Source organism: Mustela lutreola, chromosome 16 (assembly GCF_030435805.1).
Source record: "Mustela lutreola isolate mMusLut2 chromosome 16, mMusLut2.pri, whole genome shotgun sequence".
Lineage (NCBI taxonomy): Eukaryota > Metazoa > Chordata > Mammalia > Carnivora > Mustelidae > Mustela > Mustela lutreola.
In genome coordinates, this window is record NC_081305.1 from 49296499 (window position 1) to 49320843 (window position 24345).

The 24345-nt window shown below is 48.0% G+C and overlaps 1 protein-coding gene across 1 annotated transcript in view; it reads right to left on the reverse strand.

Moving 5' to 3' along the window:
- Window positions 1–487: 487 nt before the first annotated feature.
- The window catches only part of NLRP5 (NLR family pyrin domain containing 5), a 32253-nt gene continuing 8395 nt past the window's right edge, over window positions 488–24345 (reverse strand). The window contains exons 3-11 of the mRNA XM_059151200.1: window positions 17388–19036; window positions 15763–15933; window positions 14277–14444; window positions 10771–10941; window positions 8704–8874; window positions 6285–6455; window positions 4311–4481; window positions 2843–3013; window positions 488–1106 (exon numbers count right to left, since the gene is read on the reverse strand). Of these exons, the coding sequence (XP_059007183.1) occupies window positions 974–1106; window positions 2843–3013; window positions 4311–4481; window positions 6285–6455; window positions 8704–8874; window positions 10771–10941; window positions 14277–14444; window positions 15763–15933; window positions 17388–19036 (2976 nt within the window). The 3' untranslated portion in view covers window positions 488–973. The remainder of the gene's footprint in view (window positions 1107–2842; window positions 3014–4310; window positions 4482–6284; window positions 6456–8703; window positions 8875–10770; window positions 10942–14276; window positions 14445–15762; window positions 15934–17387; window positions 19037–24345) is intronic.

Below are 24345 nucleotides of genomic sequence, written 5' to 3' on the forward strand. Positions count from 1 at the left end.
AAAACCAATAAGTTAATGTGTGGATTGTTCATTGTGTAGAATCTGGCACACAGGAAGGTCCGTGTTAGCTACCATTGTCATAGACCAGAGCCATAAACGGAAGGACTGATGGAAAGGACACACTGGTGAGAACACAAGAATTTCCCACCTTCCTAGGAAGAGACTGCTCTGTAGCCATGGTAACAAGCAGCTACCCAGCCAGGGGTAAACCCGTTAAATGGGTCCAAGACAGCTTGCCCCAGGGAACATTTTTGACAGGCCAACGAAGGACTCCCCTCAGCTTCTGAGGACTCAGCCGGTCAGGAGGGGTTCACTCTGATGAGCACACCTGTGCATGCCACGCAGTCTTACCTGAGGAACTGCAGGTCACAACTCCCCACAGAGACTCACCCATCCCTGAACTCCATGCTTCCCCCAAACCCCAGCCTACGGAAGATCAGCCTGCGCTTCTCTGAGACCGTGGTAGACCAGTTCTGCAGGACGCTAAGCATTTCATTCGTTTATGTCGAGAGAGTGATGCTCACACCACCCTTTGCCTTTCAGATTGTGCTTTAATTTTTTCTAACACCAACAGGCTTGTATCAGCCACATCTGGGGGCCTCTCTTAGGACCTAAGTCCTCCCACTCTTCCCCTGGATCATATCCCCACTGCTCAAGGTCATGAGGTGCTTATTCCCTAAATGCGCCCAGTGCTTATTTTATTTGGTTTTCTTCACATGCCTGAGGTAGGACAGACATGTCATAGACACTGAGATCCTAGGGTCAGAACATCAAAGCCTATGTTGGAGGCAAATGCAATAAGTGAATTACATGGGACATATGAGAATGGTCACCAGTGAGGGTTTCGTGAGAACCGGAACTCGTATTCCATTTCTGAGAGGGAGCTCCTGGGTACAGCTTGCCCCAGAAGACTGCTTTTATGTTCCTCCATCAGAGCGCGTGTGTGTGTGTCGGTGGGGGGCAGTTCTTGTTTTCAGTTTTTCCACCAGTACCGGTCATCTTCATCGGTAGAATACCAGCTGTCACCAATTATCATCTGTGGCTTTTGTCGTTGGACCTCCTCTAGCAGCTTCCTTGTTTGAGTGGGATATTGCCATTTCCACAACCTGGGGAGGCAGAAAGGGGACACGTTACTCTGGGGATTTGCTTCTGACTGCTTCTCCTTTCCTTAAAAGTCCTGAAAACCCCACCAAGGATTTGAAGACTCTTCTCGTACTCTTCTTTTTTTGTTTTTTTAAAGATTTATTTGACAGACAGAGATCACAAACAGGCAGAGAGGCAGGCAGGGAGAGAGGAGGAAGCAGGCTCCCGGCCGAGCAGAGAGCCCGATACGGGGCTCCATCCCAGGACCCTGGGGTCATGACCTGAGCAGAAGGTAGAGGCTTTAACCCACTGAGCGCCCCAGGCACCCCTCTTCTCATACTCTTGAGGCGCTCCATAGAAGAATAGATCCCTGCATGTGAAGGTGTGCTGGGATGTATTTGTGCTGCACCAAGCTTCTGTAAGCATCAGCCCCTCACCATGGTCCCCAGAGACAGGCACGATCACTCACCCATCTGTGAACTCCTTCCTGAGAACCTGCTTTGTGCCGGGTCCTGTGACAGGGTGTGGAGGCAGGGTGGTGAGTAAGGCTAAGTGCCTGCCCTCGCGAAGCATGTGTGGTGGGCAGGAGAAGGAGGTATTCAGTAGGTACACAGCGTCGTCTCCGTCTTACAGACAGGGAAATTGGCTCCCAGAGGGTCCCTGAGTAAAATCCAGGTCTGACTCTTCAACTGCCGAGTCCCATGATCACGGGCTCAGTTTGCCCAAAGCTACACTGCTTTGTGAGTCATTGATACAAATATGCTCTCTTTCGGCCCAGTCTCCTGCTTTTGCAGCCTATTTGCTGAGATGTCACTGGGAGTTCCCCTGCCCACACCGAGGTCTCGGAGTCTGCAGAGCTCTGTCTGTCTTCCAGTCCGTCCTGGCCCTCACATCCCCCACTACAACCACCCTGTTACGTCCATACACTGACACTGACCGCTGTAGGACCCCAGCCACCGTCTGCTCTTGAAACCAACAGAGATCAGCCAGCCTCCGCAGGCTGTCCGTCCTAACCGTTTTTCAGTGGGTGGTTGGGCGGCCATCTCCACCATCTGTCCTCATGACTTTTCATATTCCCAGCTGACACTCTGTGCCCATCACACACCGACTCCCTACCCCCCTTCCCCAGCCCCTGGCGCCACCGCTGACCATTGGTCTCTATGACTTTGCCTGCTCTGGGGACCTCACTCAAGTAGGACCCTGCACTATCCTCTTCCTGCATCTGATTACTTCACTGAGCATAATAACAGGGAGGTTTGTCCCTGTTACAACAGGTGTCAGGATGTCCTTTGGTTTTAATGCTGAGAGACAGTCCACTGTGTGGACAGATCACGCTTCATTCACCCATTCGCCAGACAGCAGACACCTGGGTTCCTTCCACCTCTGGACATCTGTGAATGATGCTGTTGTAAACGCGGGTGAACAAGTAATTCTTCTAGATCCTGGTTTCAGTCCTGTTGGGGGTGCGCTCAGAATTGCTGGGTCATACAGAAATTCTACTTCTGAAGGATAAACATCTTATTTGCATGTTGTCTCTCTGTTCTTCCTCAGACCTTCCAGAAGTAAGGCCCGTGATATCAGGCACCTTGCCTCTGTCTCTACCCCTGTATCCCCAGGACGGTGCCTGGAGCACAGTGGGTGCTTACTGGTTGAACAAGGATCTGGTTGTCGAGCCTCAGGATAAGGGGTTCCTCCTCCGACCAGCATACCTGCAGCAGAAGGGGGTGTGTGTCTTGGAAGATAATTGCCAGGGACTCACCCGATTATCTGTAGGTTGCATGTGGGCTGCGCGAGGGCCAGACACAGCGTTGTCATTCCTTCAGGGCTGAGATCGTTCCGCATCAGATTCAAGCTGGTCAGGCACTGGCTGCCGAGGACGGCCGTGGCGAGGGCCTCGCAGCAACCAGAAGTCAGTCCACACGCTTCCAACCTGCAGGGCCAACACGCCAAGAAATGCCTCCAAAGTTCAGTGACTGACCCTTCAACCCATTGGACTTCCAGGACAATGTTTAAGATGGGGGTGGTGGTGGGCTCTACCCCTGGCGTTTCTGGTCCCGCAGTTCTGGGGGAGGAACCTGGACATTTCCATTTCTGACGATTCCCAGGCAATGATGCTACCTACCACAGCTGCTGGTTTTCCTGTTAAGAGGCGCTGGGTGACTTAATGACAGTTGTGTAAAGAATGCAAAATGTCAGGCGAGAGTGCTTGCAACCAGGAAACAAAACAAGAAACACGGAGAAAGACTTGCTGAGAACCTGCACTTCACCCGGAACTGGAGAGACAAGAAGGAAGCCAGATGAACGGGGCAAGAAGTAGTTATAGGGGTGGGGAATTGCTGGCCCTTGTAGGAGGGAAACTGGGACACATCTGAGCCACGGACAGTGAACCACAGGGGAGATGGCCACAGGGGAGCCAGAGGTTCCCTGTGCGAGAGGAGGCTGGACATTTTAGGTCCCATTAAGGATTTAGGATTTTATCCTAGGAGCCGCCAATGGCTGGACAGCTTCGTGAGATGTAGTAACTGGATGGCAGCTGTGTTCTCCTGTGTTGGAGATGCGTGTCGAGGTACTCAGAGGGGGACAACAAGCTATGATACGGTTTACCAGGTAGAGTGAAACACTGGCCATCATTGAAACTGGGCAATGAGCAAGCAGGTTTTTAATGTCCCAATCATTCTAGACTTTGTGTGTTTGGGATGTTCCTTGATAGGGTAAGAAGTTGTGGGGTGTGCTCGCATAGTTTTAACTGCCTATAGTTGGATGGTGAGGTAGGTTTGGATAAAGCTTACTGTTATTGGTTTTGCTTCTAAAATACTATCGAAACCTCCGTGAAAACGGGAAGTATCTATGAGGCAGACTGTGGAAAGAGGCAAGGGGAGGGAATTCCGTGAGCGCACAAGGCACAGCACGGATCCCCCACGGGAGTGAGGTTAAGCTGAAAGGGGTAGGGATCCTTCCCTCATTGTTTCAGAAAGAAGGGAGCATGGGGACAGATATCAAGTGGTTTCATGGTGGAACATCCAGGGCTTTCCCCGGAAATGGCTTTATGTTGATGCAAAGGGGTCGAGCTTGTTTCTTGAGCAGCCGCAGAACGCGGCAGAACGCGGCTGGTTCCGACGGGATGGTGAGAGTGGGGACACCACCTCGTTCAGCAACAGCGTGCTCAGCTCCCCCTTCCCCCTCCCCAGCCCTCACACCGGGGGCCCGGGACCTCAGGCCGCACTCACCCCAGCCTCCACACAGAAGCCCTCCGGTGCCTCAGCCCCTCGCACAGCGCCATGATGCCGTCATCTCCCAGGGCATTCACAGCCAGATCCAGGCTCTTCAAGTGTTTGTTCCTCGTGATCACGCAGGACAGCTTCTTGCAGCAGGTGGCCGTGAGGTGACACTTAACCATCCTGCAAGAGGAGAACCCGTGTCCTTTGAGGAGCGTGCTAGAGGGGGGTGGTGCCCAGAAGCCTCGGCGGAGTTCTCCTCGACTCCTTCCGCACCGGGAACCTTTCTGTCCGTCCCTGGGAATGGCTCAGTCTGGGCAGCATCCGGGGCTCAGGTGAGGAGGGCTGGTAGTGGCGGGCGGGGAGCTCACGGGATGGGGCTGGAGGGATCTTTGGAAGAAGAAGAGAGCCTGCCAGAGGGTGCTTCCCGCCTGCAGGTGGGATACAGATTCTCCCTGGTGGATGGAGAGAAAGAGACAGGGAAAAACACAAGTGAGGAGAAGCTGGGAGAGTCCCTGAGAGGGTGAGAAACCAGGACAGATGACAGAAGGTACCGAAATGCTAGATGGGGTTGGGGTCCAAAAGGAGAGGGGTTTTGTGCTTCTGTTCCCAGGATGAATGGGGAAGATGAGGACGGAGAAGGCCTCTAGCGGATGACTCATCTGCGTAGATGATGGAAACAGCTCCTCGGTCTCCTGTCTTCATCTAAGAATAGAACCATTCCCTGGGGATGAGAGCGCCCAGCTTCACGAAGCGTCCACACTGAGAGTGAGCAGGAGCTCAGCTGCCAGGGTCACACCTGCCCACCAGGTGGAGTGGCCAAGCCTCAGATGCTAGCGAGGTTCGGCGATGATAGTGAGGACACGACCCCCAGCACGTAACTGTGACCCCAAAGAAGCGGCACCTCCAAGTGATTAAGCTTTAGTGTCTACACCATGCCAGAGTAGAGCTTGAGATGACGGGTTTGTGAACACAAACGTAGGAATGGACGCTTGGGTGGGGAGCACTCAGATCTGTGGGCTACGATCTCTATCCGGTTTCTTTCTTTTGTTTATTATTGGAGAAGGAGAGATATTAAAATGGTCCTACTTTTTGGTTCACTGATTTTACCTTTGTCACTGAGAAGACGATACTACCAAGGACACAAAGATTTAGAAGGCACGCATGACTAAAACATTGGGCAGAAGCCCAGTGTCCAGCTTTGGGGGATTTTTAAAGTTATGATGCATCATTAAGGGGAATTCCATACCTTACCTAGTTTAGGATTATGGTCTGCAGATCCTCAAGTGAGACCAGAAGGCCAGGTTTTGGCTCCTAAGGGACTTCTGGTCTCCCCTGGAAATGGCTGGTAGGGGGACTACGTGAGTCTAGACACGTGAAATGTTGAAAGCGCTGGGCCTGCCATGTGGCAAGAACCCTCTCAGCGGTAACTGCTGGGATCCTTTCTTTGTAATGATTGTGCCTCCAGGAGGAATTTGCCGAAGTATTAACAACATTAACTGCTCAGTTGTTAGCCTGGGGATGTATTTCTGCTCATCAAGGGCTTTTAACTTTCCTGTAGTCTGTTTAAGGACAGAGTACTCTTATTGAAGAGAAACATTTTAATAAAAGGTAAAGAAATTGAAGCCCTAGAGGGAGAAGGTGTTGAGAGCGAGCCCTCCCTCTCTACCCTACATACAGAATGAACAGCTGAAGAGTCACTTAGGGCAAGCAGAGGTCTTGTGAGGGGTGAGCGGGTTTTGGAAATCGAGGGTGATGTAAGCTCCAAAAATGGTATCATGGGGCTCCTGTCCGGACTCCTTCCCATGTCCTTCCCACCCTCACTGTGGCAGACCTGGGAAAACAGGAGCATCCGTTGACCCAAGTAGACCCAATTACCAAGAACTAAGTTTTGGTACCAGTCTTCCCACTCATGTCTCTGGACTTGCTAGGAACCCCAGGCCCCAATATGGGAGAGCTGACCCCCCAACCACTATTGAAACTTACTCCAGGTCCTGGAGGTGACAAGATGGTTCCATCAGGACCTCACAGAGAAGGTTCATCCCATCATCTTCCACAGGGTTCATGCTGAGGCTCAGATGTGTCAGACGTTTGTTGCCCATAAGGGCGAACGCAAGAAAGCCACAGCCGGCGACATCCAGGTTGCACTCATTTAGTCTGTAGGACACACACAAGGGAAAGAGGAAGGTCATACCCATGACTTGGCGTCACCTTGGGTAAGTCACTTCTGTTGGCCTCAGCTTCCTCCTCCTTTAAGAGGGAATTATGTAAGGGAGCACTTAAGGAGGTTTCAGCTTGGGTGACAGGATGACCGTCAAGTGCTTGGCAAAGTCTGGCCAAATGCACACACCAGATGTTCAAGATCCTCTTTTTAATTTTCCTTCGTACTTGATGTGTCACTTTCCTATGACCACCGTAACGAATTACCATGAACTTAGTGGCTTAAAACACACATCCATCTTGGGGGGCACCTGGGTGGCTCAGTGGGTTAAAGCCTCTGCTTTCGGCTCAGGTCATGATCCCAGGGTCCTAGGATTGAGCCCCACATCAGGCTCTCTGCTCAGCGGGGAGCCTGCTTCCTCCTCTCTCTCTGCTTGCCTCTCTGCCTACTTGTGATCTCTGTCTGTCAAATAAATAAATAAAATATTAAAAAAAAACACACACACCCATCTTGTAGTTCTAGAGTTTAGTGGATTTTTACTGAGGCAAAAATCAAGGTGTCAGTAGGGCTGTGTTCCTTCTGGAGACTCCAAAGAATTGGTTTTCTTGCCTTTTCTGGCTTTTTATAGGGATGCTCAAATCTTTGGTTCCTGGTCTTCAGTCAGCATCCCCTGTTACTGTATCTCCTCTCCACTTCTCCTTTCCCTCATAACAACCCCTTCGAGGACATTAGGGCTACTCAGATAATCCAAGATAATTTCCCATCTCAAAGCCCTTAATTTGATCACACCTGCAAAATTTCTTTTACCACGTGAGTTTACATATTTACAGGGACCAGGACATGGACTTTTTTAGGGTAGGGGGTCACTCTTCTGTCTACCAACCTCAGTATCTCTCCATAACTTACTCACCGAGGAACCTTGGAGCCCACAAGGTAGACAAGCACATTCAAGTTATATTCTTTAACAGAATTTACGGCCACAGATAGACCATTAGCCTATGTTGATTTTTAAAATTACAGCATTATTGGTGAGCTAACTGGTCAGTGGGGGTGAAATGGCAAAAAGGGAAGGGATCCCAGCAAGGCAAGCTGATGTGTGGAACAGGTGTGACACTGGTCTCTTGTTCTCACCAGCAGACCAAAGATGTGGGCTGGAAGAGGACCCTGGCCACGGGGTGGCAGCTGTTAAAGCATTTGGGGAGACTGCTTGCTGTCCACTACCTAGAGGACATGGCCTCCCCTAGCTGTGCGTGTGGTACTGTCTGGAGTGCTGGGACACCACCTCTGTGGCTGCTGACCCTGGGTCACCAATACCATCATCTGAAAATCTCAGTTATCAGCTTCCCCTCCCAGAACCTAAGCTCTGTGAACCCAGGGACCGCACTGGTCCTCCCCGCATCACCAACAACTGAGAATGTTCGCTGGTCTCCTGTGCTTAATGGTGTTAGTCCTCATTATTCATGGGATGTGCATTTGCACGTTTGTGTGCTTGCTAAGATTTGTTCACTGCAGCCTGAATCCGTCCCCATGGCCCTTCACGGACGCACGTGTGTGTGCACAGCAGAGCAATATTCAAGCCGCCCGACGTACACGCTCACCACAGAGGGTGAACTCGTTTCAAATTCGTTGTCAACAGATCTCCTTTCCATGATCCAGTTAGTGCCACGTTTTTTGCGTTTTTGTGGATTTTTGTTGGTGATTTGGTTGTTTATGTTGTGGCGCTCACCGGCTGGACTGAAGTCCAGCCCTGCATTCCCGCGCGCGCGTGCGCAGCTGTGCTGGTGTCTGGAGTAAGCGCTTCGTAGAGGAGCTTTGTTCCACCGGGAGTTACGGCGCTGTAGGCCCGGAGCGCCACGAGAACAAATCAGCGATACGCATTCAATAAGGGGTCTTCAAACAGAAACACACAAAGCAAGGTTAGGCGCCGGTTCATTGATGAAAATGAGACTGGAGGCTCTCAGGAACCTAGCCCTGTGCTCCCCTGCGAGCGCTGGTGACTTAGTAGACCTGAACTACAGGAAAGAATGAGAACCGCCTGGATTTGGATAAACGAGGACTTCCCATGGCAGGAAAACAGGCAGACGTGGGCGTCTCCATGCACGGAGGGAATCGGCAGGACGGGACGCTGCCGTCATCTGTCCCCTTCACTGTGTAACCATGCTCCCATGGCTCTGAGCTTGGCTGGGGGACATGCTGTTTGTGAAAAGGCAATGCCGTCCCCCCAGGAAAGCGAGCTGGACTCACATCAGCCTCTGTAGCCCGCAGCTGGGCAGCTTTATGGCGCGACACAACAGATTCACGCCTTCGCGCCCCAGGCTGTTGCTTGACAGGCACAGGTGCGTCAAACTCTGGTTGCTGATGAGGGCGGAGGCCAGGTCCCGGCAGTCGGCAGCTGTGAGGCCACAGTTCCCCAGTCTGCAAGGAGAGAGCCGGGGGTGGGGAGCATGAGGTCTGTTCTGAAGGTTCCCTCCCTCCCTCCCAAGGAAGGGACAGAAATGCCAGCCCTCAAAGACATATGGTGATGTCACACTGTGTCTTGGATTTAACTTGCAAACCCAACCCTGATGTTCTGGGTGGCCTGGGTGACGAGATCTGCCATCACCCACAACGGGAAACACATGGACGAGGTCAGCCTGCTCCCCCTCCAGGTGTCTTTGCTCTTCACATGTGCCATGAGGTGTTGCTGAGAAGAGGGACCCCTTATTTAGAAGGTGACCTTCCCAGTCCATCTGTATCTCAGAGCTCAGTATACAATAACACTTAAAAACGAGAAGTTCGTTGTACTTCTCTCATGGGATTGTGTCAAAGTTAAATGAACTAACACATCTAAAGTGCTTAAAATCATGTAAAAACAAGCATTTACTCCATATTACCGAGAGCGGCTTATTTGGATGAAGAACTACTGGCTGGCTTGGATTAGAAGGGGGTCAGGCTATGTAGGCCTGAAACACGTCACTTTGGCATAAGGATGATCTTGAGCTGAGAGCAGCTGAGAAAAAGCAGACACAGGAAGGGCTCTGTGTTCTCCCCCATCTGCCTAAAACAGGGCATGGATTTCTCTTGTACATGTGTCCCTCCTCTTTGGTACCAGCAAGAGAATAACCCTTGCACCAGAGATGGACAGGACATGGAGAAGAGTCATCATATAACCCTTACCATTAGTTCCTTCTCATATACTAGTCACCTACCCACAATTTATCAGCCCCTAAAAGCCCGAAACACCTTTTGTCTAGTCACTTCTCTGTAATTTAGTGTAACTTTGGTAAAATGACATAGAAGCTTGAGTCTAACCACTTCTTTGGGTTTCTCACATCTTTTCTGTGACGCCTCCTTGCCCATTAAAAAAAAGTAGTACCAATAAAATATGTGTGCCCTTTCTCTTGTCAGTCATGAGTTTAATTTGCAGGCCTCAGACACTAAGCGTAAGAGGATAGAGGGAACGTCTAACCTCTACAGACTGAGGGAGAGAAGATATGTTGCTTCTAAAGGTGATCCTTTCCCCCTCAGGACTTTATAAGGTAATTGTTATCATTTTGTTTTTAATTTTTTCTAGGACTTTAGACTCAAACTCCCCATGAAAGCAGGATGTTATTGACATGACATGCTTTGGGAGAGGTGTGGGAAACAACTTCGCCCAGACTGTAGGTCAAGGGGAGATTTCCTAGCCTTAGTGTCAAACCAGAGCTCGGGTTATAGTTTTGCTTTTTATTCCCTATGTGGCCCTAGACAAGAGATGTCCCTTCTTCTGGATTCTATTTTCCTTATCAGCCAATGGGGTGGAAATACTTCCTAGCCAGCAGGCTGTGAGGATGGCATTCATGGGACGAGAACACTGAGCACACAGCCTGGTGTTCTAGGACCTCATGGATGGCAACTCCAACCTCAGGCTAAGACTGGGATTTTGGTGCTGGTGAAACTTTCCAGTATGTAACACAGCAGTACTAACTATGAGCGCAATGCCGTATGTTAGATCCCAGATCTTACGTGTCTTTTAACAGTACATCTGTACCCTTTAACCAACTCCTCCCCGTTTCTCCCCTCAACTGCCAGCCCCTGGCAGCCAACATTCTTCTCTCTGGTTCCACACCTTTGGCTTCTGCCCTAGACTTTTGTATTGTTCAGAGTTTGGTAGCAAAAACCAGATGTTATTTACTGAATTTTTAAATACCTCAATATCAGGGCACTCCCATGGGGTCAGAACTCCCATTGTAACCCTTGGCTTAGGCACCCTAATTCCTCTCCCTCCTCCCCCACCACGTGGGCCGAGTCAGTTAAGAGAAAGGATCCCTGCCGGAAAGAAATGCGACTCACATCAGCTTCTGCAGAGTGCACTGCGAGGCTGTCAAGGACTCACAGAGAGCCTTTACACCCTGGGTCGCCAACTTATTTCCTACCAGGCTGAGAGATTTTAGGCTGATGGATGTAATAAGGATCTGGGAGATCACCAGGCAACAGGCGGGAGTTAGTCCACAGTGATCCAACCTGCAGATATAAACAACGGGAAAAACATTCTCATTTCTCCTCCCAAAGCAAATTTCCTTGTGCGCCAGCTACTCTGGCCATGTTGCTGATTTTTGGACACGGTTTGCTCTAGGCTCAGGGTCTAAGCACCTGCTGTTCCTCGTGTTTGAACTGCTCCTCCTCATCCCCAACCCCTCATCTTTATGTGGTTCGGTTTTTCATTCAGTGTCACCTCTACTGAGTCAGCCAGTCTTACTTAACTGTGCTGGCCCACCCCACCTCACCCAAAACCCCTCTCTCCAGCATTACTTCATGCATAGCAAGGATCGCCAATGTTTGCACTTAAAAAAAAAAACAAAAAAAAAACTGAAGTATATCTTACATGTAACATTGTATAAGTTTAAGGTATAAGCACGTTGATTTGAAACATTCATATACTGCAATGTGATTGCTGTGGTATCAGCAGTGAGTACCTCCATCAGGCCACGTAATTCTTTTCATGGTGGAAATAATTAAGACCTAGTCTCTTAGCAAGATTTATGTTGATAATACAATGTCATTGTCTGTTAAACTGTGCGCTAGGTCTCCAGGACCTGTTCACCTACTAGTTGCAAGTTTGTATCTTTCAACAACATATTTCTACTTTCTACCCTCCCCTCCTCCCCAGAGTGGCTGATAAACACCATTTTACTCTGTTTTTAGGAGTTCCGCTTATTTAAGATTCGATACGTGAAATCATAGGGTGTCTGTCTTTCTCTGACTTGTATCAGTTTGCATGATGTCCTCAAGGTTCCTGCGTGTTGTTGCTAATGGCAGGATTTCCTTCTTTCTCAGGACTGTTTGCACTTGTTTATGGTTTGTCTTCCTCTCTGGAATGGTGTCTCGATGACCCTAGTTTGGGATGGCAGACACACGTGGGGCAAAGCCAGACGCTCATCCATAGTTGCTCTGGGTCCATTAAAGCTCAAAACGGATCTTGTGTTTCTTGGTCTCGGCAGAAGCATACAGTACTAGCGTCTTTAGACCAAGTTAATCTAATCAGCAAAACATGCCCAGAATCTACAAATCTGTGGTAACAGCTCCGAACTGAAAAGGACCAAAATGGCCCCGGACAGGTGAATGGCTGTGCTAACTGCAGTGTATCCGTCCTACTGAGTGGTACTCAGCCCTGAAAATGAGCATGCACTGACAGATGCAGCCAAGGGGCATCAGCTGATTGAAAAAGAGCCGATCTCGGGGACAGGTGCCTGGGCGGCTTGGTCAGTTAAGCATCTGACTCTTGGTTTTGGCTCAAATCCTGATCTCAGGGTCATGAGATTGAGCCCCACATCAGGCTCCACACTAAGCATGGAGTCTGCTTAAGATTCTCTCCTTCTCCCTCCCCTAACCCCGCTCTTGCTCTAAAAAAATTTTTGTGTGTGTGTGTGTATGTGTGTATATATGTATATGTGTGTGTATATATATACACACACATATATATAAAGAAAAAATATATATTGTGTGTATACACACACACACACATATATATATATAAAGAAAAAAATATATGTGTGTGTATACACACACACACATATATATAAAGATAAAAGCCCGTCAGGGGGCAGTGACATACTATAGGATTCTACTTAGAAAGCATTGTCCAAATGTCCAAAATTATGGAGATTGAAAACATCAGTTATTTTCAGGGATTAGGGATGGTGTGGCTGGAAAAGGGAACAGGGTGATGACCCCCGATCTTGGGTATGGTGTGGTTTTATAAGTCCCCACCTGTGACCAGCAGGCAGAGAAGGACCTCCATGTGATGGTCAGTGTCAGTGTCCTGAGTTTGATGTTGTGTCATAGTTACGTAAGGTACAACTCCGAGAGAAACTGCCAGGAGGGTTGCTATCACCTCATTTCTTATCTTTACGAAACACTGATGATCACAGCTTTGTAGTAAAGCTTGAAATCAGGCAATGTGATGCTTCCCGTTTTGGTTTTCTTTTTCAACATTTCCTTAGTGATTTGGGGTCTCTTCTGATTCCATACAAATTTTAGGATTGTTTGCTCCAGCTCTTTGAAAAATGCCAGTGGAATTTTGATTGTGTAGATTGCTCTAAGCAGTACAGACATTTTAGCAATGTTTATTCTTCTGATCCATGAGCATGGAATGGTTTTCCATCTTTTTGTGTCTTCTTCAATTTCTTTCATGAGTGTTCTGTAATTCCTCGAGTACAGATCCTTTACCTCTTTGGTTAGGTTTATTCCCAGGTATCTTATGGTTCTTGGTGCTACAGTAAATGGAATCGATTCTCTAATTTCCCTTTCTGTATTTTCATTGTTAGTGTATAAGAAAGCCACTGATTTCTGTACATTGACTTTGTATCCTGCCACGTTACTGAATAGCTGTATGAGTTCTAGTAGTTTGGGGGTGGAGTCTTTTGGGATTTCCATATAAAGTATCATGTCATCTGCGAAGAAGGAGTTTGACTTCTTCATTGCCAATATGGATATCTTTTATCTCTCTTTGTTGTCTGATTGCTGTCGCTAGGACTTCTAATACTATGTTGAACAAGAGTGGTGAGAGTGGGCATCCTTTTCATGTTCCTGATCTCAACGGGAAGGCTGTGAGCTTTTTTCCATTGAGGAAGATATTCGCTGTGGGTCTTTCATAGATGGATTTTATGAAGTGATGAATGTTCCCTCTATCCCTGTACTCTGAAGAGTTTTAATCTGTTTTAAAAGGTAACTGAGGGTGTCTGGGTGGCTCAGATGGTTAAGCATCTGCCTTCTGCTTAGGTCATGATCCTGGGGTCCTAGCATCAAGTCCCATATGTGGCTCCTCGAACAGCATGGACCTTGCTTCTCCGTCTGCCTCTGCTTCTCTCTCTCTCATGAATAAATAAATAAAATATTTTTTTTCCTAAAGAGGTTGGAATCTTATTTTATTTTATTTATTTGACACAGAGAGATCAAAAGTAGGCAGAGAGGCAGGCAGAGAGAGAGAGGGGGAATCAGGTTCCCCACTGAGCAGAGAGCCTGATGTGGGGCTTGATCCCAGGACCCTGAGATCACGACCCGAGCCGAATGCAGAGACTTTAACCCACTGAGCCACCCAGGCACCCCAAAATAAATAAAATTTTAAAAGGTAACTGAAAGTTACCTTTTCATCATAGTTAAATATGCATAATGAAGTTTACCACCTTGCCCATAGGTGCACAGAGGGGCACGTGAGGTCCGCCCATGGACGCCATCCACCACCACCATCTCCAGGCACCCTCTTTCTCTCTCATGGGTTTGCAGCTTGCTGCGAACATTTAGAAAGGAAAGCCAACAAGGGCAAAACCGAAAATGCAGCAGCCACGCCCAGAGCATACCTCAGCGACTCCAGCAAGCAGCTCGGGTGTCTCAGCGCTTGGCACGCCATCATCAGGTCGGCCTCCTTCAGGCGAGTGCTCTCCAAGTTCAGGTATTTCATGTTATGGTTGGTAATGAGAACCATCCAGAGATGACGAAGGCCCAGGGGAACCTGCACATCTTTAAATCTACTCAAGAGAAAGCGGAAAATATGCACGAGATCCGGGTGACAGCCGTGTCCCAGTTTTCCTCTCACCATTTGCATTTATGTATTCTCAAAGATTTTAAAAATTGTGTAAGTGATCTTACACCCAGTGCGAGGCTCGAGCCCATAATCCCCAGATCAAGAGTTGCACGCTCTACCCACTGAGCTGGCCAGGTGACCCACGCTTACTTAATTTAAAGCAACAAATTCATGAGCATGTGTGAGGCATCAGGTTCTGGAAACAGTGTCAAGGGACGCTGATACCCCAAGATCTCAACAAGGAGCTGAAGGAGAGAGTTACACTGATGAGTGAAATACACTCAGTCCATTGAGAATGGAGCTCCAGGGGCGTCTGGTTGGCTCAGTCAGAAGAAAAGGCAACTCTTGATCTTGGGGTTGTGAGTTCAAGCCCCGTGCTGGGTATAGAGATTGTTTAAAAATAAAATCTTAAAAAAAGAAGAGAGACTAGTAGAACTATAAACAGATATGGTCAAGTTCAGGCTGAAGAGAAAGGTCAAATATCAGACGAGCGTGTATATTGTGACACCATTTGGATTTAAAAAAGTCATTTGCCAATATATACATATAGTTGCATGGGAATTTTAGGAGTTGTTAATAAGGGAGGTAGGAAGTTGAAGAGGACTTCTTCTGGAAACCCCTGTAACATCCAAATCTTGTTACCACACGTGATGGGTTACTGCTGAGTTACAAATACACACATGATGGGTTACTGTGTTACAGATAGAGGGATGACACAGACTTGGGCTCATCACTGCTTGGCAAGAGCTAAGAGCAGGGGTTCCCAGGGGCAACGCTGCAGAACCTTTGTCTGTGGCAGAATTAGCACTTCATCTCCTACTCCAGGAGCCTGGGGAGTACCCTGAGGTCTACCACCGACCCAGGACCTTACCAGGGGTTCAAATATTTGTTACCTTATTAATGAACATAAAAGCATTAAGAACTGATTTAAAGCCTCCCTCAAGTCAAGTACTTTGGTCTTGCAGTGGCCTCATGTTCCAGCAATTTGCCTACAAGGAGCTCCCCATACCTTTGTCCCTACTAATGAACTCCTATTCATCCTTCAATACCCAGAGTGAATGAGCTTGCCTCCATAATCCCTTCACAGGGTCTTTAATTTCTCCCCATTTTGTGCCTCTGGGAGCTTGGCTCCTGTATCTTCCACAACAGCTATCCCCTCTGATTATATTCTTAAATGGATCTTTTCTGGTAGGTGGAAAAGAGAGCAGTGACATAGCCACACCAAGGGACATGGACATGTGGGGGGTGCCAGGCAGCCTTACATCAGATTCTGTATTTTACATGTTGGCTGCCTCAGCTTGATGCACAAGGTCTTCATGGCCTGTTCATTCAGGACGCTGCCGCTCAGGTAGAGTTCCCGCAGGCTTGGGTGGGTGCTGAGCACGATGCAGAGACTTTCCCAGCACTCAGCAGCAAGGGTCTTGGCTGGCATCCTACAACAGAGAAAGAAATAGACACTGGCTTCCACAGGATGGGATTTAACACGAGCAACTGCCCCAGTGGTGTCAGAGGAGAAGAACCAGTGTATGACGGCAGGACGTGCATGGCTTCAGAGGTGCTCAGGTCAACTTAGTGGCGCCGCCTTGTGTTTTCATCACCTGCTCTCACACCCACCCCGCCCCCTGAACATTTTAATACTCCAAGGGGGGGACACACGAAGACAACATGGAGTCGCCAGCCCCTGAACTGGGTTTGCCCTTAGATTCTGGCTCCCCCTTGAATGGAAAAGGGCGCAGTCACTGTGGAAATCAGTATGGAACTGCCTCAAAAAAGCAAAAATAAAGCTACCCTATGATCTAGGAATCACATCTGTAGGAAAGAACTGAAATCAGGATCTGTGCAGTATATCATCCCCGACAGCCGAGATTCGGAAACGAATGTCCGCTAGACAGCTGACGGACGAGTGAAGAAAATGTCACCACACACACACCAGGGAATGGTACTCAGCTTTTTTTTTTTTTTTTTTTTTTTTTTTTTTTTTTTTTTTAGATTTTATTTATTTATTTGACAGAGAGAAATCACAAGTAGGCAGAGAGGCAGGCAGAGAGAGAGAGAGAGGAGGAAGCAGGCTCCCTGCTGAGCAGTGAGCCCGATGCGGGACTCGATCCCAGGACCCTGAGATCATGACCTGAGCCGAAGGCAGCGGCTTAACCACTGAGCCACCCAGGCGTCCCATGGTACTCAGCTTTAAAAAAGAAGGAAATTGCAGGAGAAGGAATGAACCTAGAGTACGTTATGGTAAGTGAAATAAGCCAGTAACAGACGCATCCGGTCTCACATGTTAACATTTAAAATAGCCAAACTCTCGGAAGCAGAGAGAGGATGGTGGTTGCCTGTGGCTGGGGGGTGGGGGGCGATGCTGGTAGAAGACTATGGAGTTTCGGTTACACGAGACAGAGGTCTATGAGGAGTAACTATGTGAGGTGGTGGGTATGGTAATTAGCCTAATCATGGTGATGATTTTCCAAATTGTACATCTTAAATAAGTACGATTTTCATTTGTCAATTGTACCTCCATGAAGATGGGAAGGAAGGGCTGTGCCTGGGCGGCTCAGTTGGTTAAGCATCTGCCTTCAGCTCAGGTCATGATCCTGAGGTCCTGGGACTGAGCCTGCTCTGTGGGGAGTCTCCTTCTCCCTCTCCCTTTGCCCCTTCCCTAATTTATTGCCCTCCCTAATAAATAAAATCTTTAAAAAAAAAAAAAGAGGGCATGTGTGGTGGTGGGCACTGGGTATTCTACTCAACTAACGAGTTGTTGAACATGACATCAAACACCAAGGATGTATTACACGTTGGCTGATTGAGCATAATAAAACAATGAGGATAGGAAGAAAAAAAGACTAAATGGTAAAAAAAAAAAAAAAAAAGAATAAAATTAAAGACTCACCCTTGGGGAATGAGGGGCTGTGCATCGGAGAACTCATCCTTCGAGAGGCTCTGTGGGACTTCGATGTGGATTCTCTGCAAATACCGGCACCGCTGCAGACAGAAGGCGGACACCAGCACGTCCGTCCGGTGCCCTATCGGAAGCCAAACTTCCTGGAAGCTGTCCAATGCCAAGCGGACAAACTCCTCGTCCTGAGTCTCAAAAAGGCAGTGGAAGGCATCCAGCAAGTCCGGCAGGGTGCAGGTGCCTGGCTGTCGCCCCAGCAGAGAGATCCAGCTCAGAAGCCCCCGCTTCAGTGCCCGGGGGACACAGCACCCGAGCAGGACCTCCAGAGCCCCCGTCCCCTCTTTGCTCATGAGGCCGAACAAGAACCGCTTCATCTGGTGCAGGTGGGAGTCGGAGCCCGCTGGTCGGAGCGCCGCCAACCCCTGCATGAGCACAAGGCAGGGATGACTCCCTGTCTCCAGTCCTTCTAGAACGTAGTGCAGGGCAGCACAAAACTCCTGCAGGCTGATGTGCAGGAAGGAATAGCAGCACCTCTCCTGGCGGCCGTCCTGGAGGAGGAGGTCTGTGTGAAGCAGAGCAGAGAGCTCAGACTCCCGCAGTCCATGGGCGCGGAGGTCATCCGCATAGAACACAAACTTCCTGTGCCACACGCCTTGCACAGCCAGGAGGCACAGGCTCCTCAAGACGGCAGTCTCATCCTGGCTGAGACGGCGCCGGGAGGCGTCTCGCGGGCCGAGCTGGTGGAACACGAACGTAGTGTACAAGCCTGTGAGAGTGTGGCAGGGAGGGGAAAGGCGTTCTCCACACGCCTCCTGTAGGTTCAAAGCCTCACAGATGAGTGACCCCAAGACGGGGACTTGGCACGCGTCCAGCAGCGAGCGGCTGTCGGCCACGGCATGCAAGGCTTGTGTTTTCTGATGCTCGTTTTTCATGTGCCGAAGGAGCAGCTGGACCCTCTTCTCCACGGAGATGCCCCCCACGAGCAGGTAACAGGGCGACGTGAGCATGGATTTGAGCTTCTCTATGCCCGTGTCTCTGACGGTGATCATCAGCGAGGACTCTGGGAGCAGCACTTTCTTTAGCAGACTACGCATTAGAACAGACGGGGGGCGCTTGACTGCCCAGTCTTCACAGAGACTCGCATCGTCATCTTGCAAGGCGAAGTGCAGGTCATCAAAACCGTCAACAATAAACAAGAGCCTTTCTGGTTGGGACATGATCTCCATCATTGGAACTGGGGAGTCTGGCCACTCTCCAGAAATTAACTCTGCAAAGCTGCTCTCCCTCATGCACTGCATGTCTCTGGCACGGAGGAAGAAGACGTAGGAGAACCTGACCTGGTAGAGTTCACCCTGCGCCCAGCACTGCAGGACCCTTTGGGCCAAAGCGGATTTCCCGATTCCTGATTTTCCGTGCAAAACCACAGTGCGGGGCTGGAAGCCCGTCTGGTCTGGATTAAAAGCTCCCAGCAACATTTGCATTTCTGGACAGTCAGAGGCAAGGTGTTCAAAACCATGGAATTCATCCGACTTTGCAGCAAATTTTGTCATCACGTAGCCCTTGTAGTCCCTTGTCTTATCTCCACGGCCCAAGTTGGACAGGGGAAGGGAGAACAAAAACAGGAAACAACATTTGAAGAAAGTCTGGAATTTAGGGAAAAAGAAAAACCAAAACAAACCTCCAAACCCCGGACCTAGAATCAGTGGCCCTAAGTGAGACATGGTTCTTGTGTTCCTTCCTACTGAGGACAAGCTCCGTCCCTCAAAGACCACTTCCGCAAAGCTTAGGAACATCCTACAAACTCGCTCTATCTGTCCCCTTTGATTGTTCTTTTCAGCACTTAATACCTGATACATCACGTCTTTGTTGGCTTCCTGTCCTTGTCCCCTCAGTAGACCCCGTGCAGGGACTTAATTATTTACTGTTGCATCTTCATTATTCATGAGGATGCCTGGCACCCTGTGGACACTAAGTATTTGTTAAAGGAATGAGCCTTGCCCAACAGTCCTACATGGTCTCTGAAGGACAGAGAGGCTTGGAGGAGCGGAGGATGTGTGCGCCGTGGCCTGAGTTCAAGGCTTGTGAGACAGGTGTGCATCTCCAGCAGCTCTGGACTCCCATGGAGAACCCCCTCCACGCGGGGGTCCAGCTCTGCACAAAAGGTCAATCATGGCCCTTGAAGTGAGACAGATCCTGTTTGAAATTCTACATTCTGCTGTATGCTGTCAGTTTCTGAGCCTCAGTTTCCCCATCTCTGAGAGGAGATTAACATCCTCTTAAAGTGTTGCAGTGAATATTTAAGAGAGAATGTGCCTTCAAAAATTTATTAGTCCAGGGCTTGGCAAAAATGACCAGTGGCCACTACTGTCATTACAAACCATAATTCCTTCACATTATCTGGTTTTATTTTTATCCCAGCACTTTCCCTAAATGGCAACTTTGATGCATCTTGTTGTCTAGCACCTAGACTGTGAAAGAACTTTACCTCCATACTTCTGGCCTCTTCAACGGTCTCTGCCATCTGCTAGGTACTCAGTAACACGAGGGAAACCCCTCCAATCCTGGGTCTTTACATTTGCCAGTAATACTATTATCTTCTAAAAAAAAAAAAAAGGCAGCACGACTCTCTCTGTACGGGTGTATAAGGCAATGACTATCTCTACATAAAATCTCTACAGAGAAGTTCTACATCTTAAACTTCATTATTCCGTATCAGGGACAGGTATTCAGGGACTGTATTAAAACCACAGGAAGCAGGGCACCTGGGTGGCTCAGTGGGTTAAGCTTCTGCCTTCGGTTCAGGTCATAATCCCAGGGTCCTGGGATCGAGTCCCACATCGGGATCTCTGCTCAGTGGGAAGCCTTCATCTCCCTCTCTCTCTGCTTGCCTCCCTGCCTACTTGTGATCTCTCTCTTAAATAAATAAATAAAATCTTTAAAAAAATTTTTTTAAACGGATGAGCTTTTTGGTACATCAATTTCCAAAAAAAAAAAAAAAAAAAAAAAAAAGAATCGAGTAATATTACTTAGGAGAGCCTGCTGTCACCTCCTTGACGGGTCAGCTACAAATTCATAGAATCATGGCACCTGGGATCTCATCTTCATTTCGTGTTTGGTTTGATTGACATAACTGTACATGGCCATGTGTAGATGTTTTACTATGTTCCTGTCACATCTCTTCAAATGGTAGGTATTCCCAAAATAAAGGTTGGCAGAAGGAGTTGAGGGGAAAAAAAGGATTACCACTAGCCAAGTAATTTTGAACAAAGAACTTGCCTACTCTTGTCTCTATATTTAGCTTCTGTCAACCGAACTTGTGCTTGACACCCAAGTTCACCAGAATCACAGGTTTTTGGAATTTCTCTTTGTGACTTTAGATGATCACAGTGAACACACAGGACTCTGTCCTTGGTGATGATTCTAGGAGCTCTTGGGGAAGAGACTAGTGTACAGAGATGAGTGCAGCTGAGTGAAGGGACAGTACCACCCAAACTCCATTCCAGGATGGAAGGAAAAAGTCAATCAGTTTTCTTTACCTTGTTCTTTGATCTCAGCTGATATGGCACCACCTTGTTCTATAGCTTGTGAAATTTCTGCAAAAAAGAGAAGAAGGATGAATTCCCCCCCTCTTATGTAAGTATTTGAATCAGAGAGGGCACAGACCCACATCTCAGGACCAGTTTGAAAATGGCAGCTGCTGGCTCAGCGAGACAGACTAACTGTACATAAAAGGAGCACTTGATTTAAAATCCGAAGCTATGAGGTTCTGATTTCATTTCTGCTTTTAACTCATTGGAGACCTCTAAGCAAATCATTAGCATGAGGGATAAAACTTGGTGGATAGGAACCGAGGGGGTCTCTATTAAGACATAGGATGTAAATGGGAATTCTGTCACTTCCTACTTATGAGGTCTTCGTCAGCTCACTGGGCTTACAGGCTTCTGTATGTTAATCTGTAAAGTGAGGAGAACTGTTCCTCTGTTGTGGAGTTGCCTGTCTATACATGCAGAGTTTGGGCAAGCCATCTGGCCTCTGAATCTGGACAGCTGGAATTACAGTGACTACCACACAGGATCCTGTTGAGATTTGTGAGATTAAAGGACGTGACACCATGCTTGACAGGTGGTAGTTCTGACTGACAACAGTAATTTAGAGGGGCTTCCCAATGTGGCTGGTAAGACCCCAGGCTTCATCTTTTTTGTTCCTACTACCAAGATTAGTCAGGCCGTGTCTTCATTCCACATCATCACTAAATCCCTAAGTAATCCATAAATGCATAATATAATTTTATCCATGGGAAGATAATATATAGGACTCATCTGGTTAAGCTGACATTTACATTAAATTTGGAACGATTGAGGGGCACCTGGGTGGCTCAGTTGGTTAAGCAGCTGCCTTTAGCTCAGGTCATGATCCCAAGGTCCTGGGATCGAGCCCCGCATCAGGCTCTCTGCTAAGCAGAGAGCCTGCTTCTCCCTCTCCCTCTGCCTGCTGCTCTGCCTACTTGTAATCTCTATCTCTCTGTTGAATAAATAAAAATCTTTTTAAAAAAGTTGGAACAATTGATAACCTCTGGGATTCTGAGACTCTGACTCAGCAACTGCTCAGACTTTGGTTTTGAAGGGGGTTTTCCTAGCCGCAGCCCGGACAAAGCTGCATCAACAGGAAGTTGGTCCTGATTCTTCCAAAGTGTTAGACTTTGCAGTCAGTGTTGACTGCTGGAAGACTGGCGATGTGCCAGTGGTAGTGTGGTTAATATTGGGGAATGCTTGCTGTCTATGAAAGCCTACATCTTTCCCTCTATGTTGTGGCTTTACTGCTTTGATCCCTTTTGTTGGTCTCCCTTTCCTCCACTGAGGTATGGGGTACATGAATGCAGGAGATTTGCACGTACTTTGTCCACAGATGTAACAGAATTCCACAGAACAGTGCCCGGCAGGCACCAGTACACAGATATTTCAGGAATTGTATTGAGTCTGATTTCATGCTATCTGGAGCTCTCCACCAAAGCATCCAAAACAGACCCTCAGGTGGATGTTGTCCTGGCAAGGTCATGAAGTTGCCAAAACTGAAGATGGAAACCCGAAGAGTCATAAGAAAACTTTAAGATCAGAGTTCTCTTAGATTTTGAATAAGACAGACCATGATTACTAGATCCTCAGGGCCCAGGGCCAGGCTAGAAAGAACACTGGACCATCAGAAGTCATGGTTCGAGTCCCGGGCGTACCAGTAACTAACTGCCATGTGGCTTTAGATGTACCCATTGTCCCAGCATGTCCACACTGACCTGGCACTTCTTTCATGCTTGGTTCCTCTTTCTTCATTTGTGTAGAATTTTCTTGTATTTCAGCCAGTGAATATTCTGCAACAGAGAGAAGATGACACGACTGTCTTAGTAAAGTCACAGCAATTACCCAGACTAGGGATGAGAGCATCCTCTGCCCAAATTACTGAGGGGAACCAAGAAAGCCTCTGGATCTCAGTTTGTCCCATGACCAGCTGATAATGGAGACAATGGAGTCAGATCCTCCAGTGACACCAGCCCAGTGACATAGCAGAGATTGGTCATGAAGAGTGCTTGGATATTGAACTTGTGAACTCCAGTCCCACTTTTGTTGTCTGGCCTTGGGTAATGCACAACATGAGGCAGAGTGTTACGTTTATCAAGAGTTTATCTTCAAGAGTCTACCTCAGCTCCTCTTTTGAACGTTAGCTAGTTAGTGGACTACTCACTAGAGTAGTGAATGATCCAAATATTGGTGTCCAACTTACGAGTGCTAACACTGGCCACTCTTTCTCCAGTCTACTTGCTCTAAAACATCTGTTACAGTGTTTCTTGGGATGAGCTAATAGCCCATCCATTAGGACACCTGGGTGGCTCAGTCAGTTAAACATCTGCCTTTGGATCAGGTCATGATTCTGGGATTGGGCCCTATGTCAGGCTCCCTGCTTAGCAGTGAGTCTGCTTCTCCCTCTCCCGCCGCCCCTTACCCCTGCTTGTGCTATCTCTTTCTCAAGAGGAATTTTTTAAAAATCTTAAAAGAACCCCACCCACCTACTTTCTCATGCCAGAAACAAGGGTGTCATCCTTAAGGCATATCCTCTGTCTGCATTAAGTCCTACAAAACCAGTGTGTCTGCTTTTGAAACATCTTCCAATTGCATTTCTACTTTCTTTAACAGCCACTGCCACTCTGGCTCAAGACACCACTATTTCTCCCATGGGGTACCAGAATGGCCTCCTCTTGGTCTCCCCACATCTAGTCATGACTCTTTCTGGACCACACAACACTTCAGCAACAATGCTGGAATGCCAATGGGATTATTTATTACCCCTGTCCCCTTCAAAATGAATTGCTTATGCTTTGCTGTTAAAATTATCCTCAAGATACTGTGTTGTTGGACTTGTGGTCTACCTCCCCATATTAATCTCTTACCTTGCTCCCTCCTGTTCTCCATGGTCTAGCCAAGCTCCCTGTTAAAGGTTTCATAATGCAATCTCTGTTGCTCATCATGTTTTCTCTACCATCCACAGTTAGCTTGGCTAGCTCCTCTTCTTCATATGTGTTTCAGCTTTAACTTCACTTCTTCTGTAAAGTTATTCTAGTCTTCATTTCTCTCTGGTCTGGAATAGGAACCTCTCCTTTCTCTACACCTTTTAAAAAAAGATCGCCCATCTTTCCCTCTTCCTTGCAGCACTGGAAGCTATAAATCTCTGGCTCATAACCCATGAAGATTTAAAGACATGTTAGATAATAAGTCTCATCTTTGTCACCTATGAGTTCATGTAGAACTTGGTAGAACCCATGTTTTAGCTTCTGCCATGGGGAACCCATTTCATCAGGTGGGTTTGACTCGATGGCAGGGCGGTTTCAACATAGTGCCTCACCTAGAGTACTGACTCAGTAAATATCAGTCATCATTTTAATTTTATACCTTCATTTCCTGTGAAT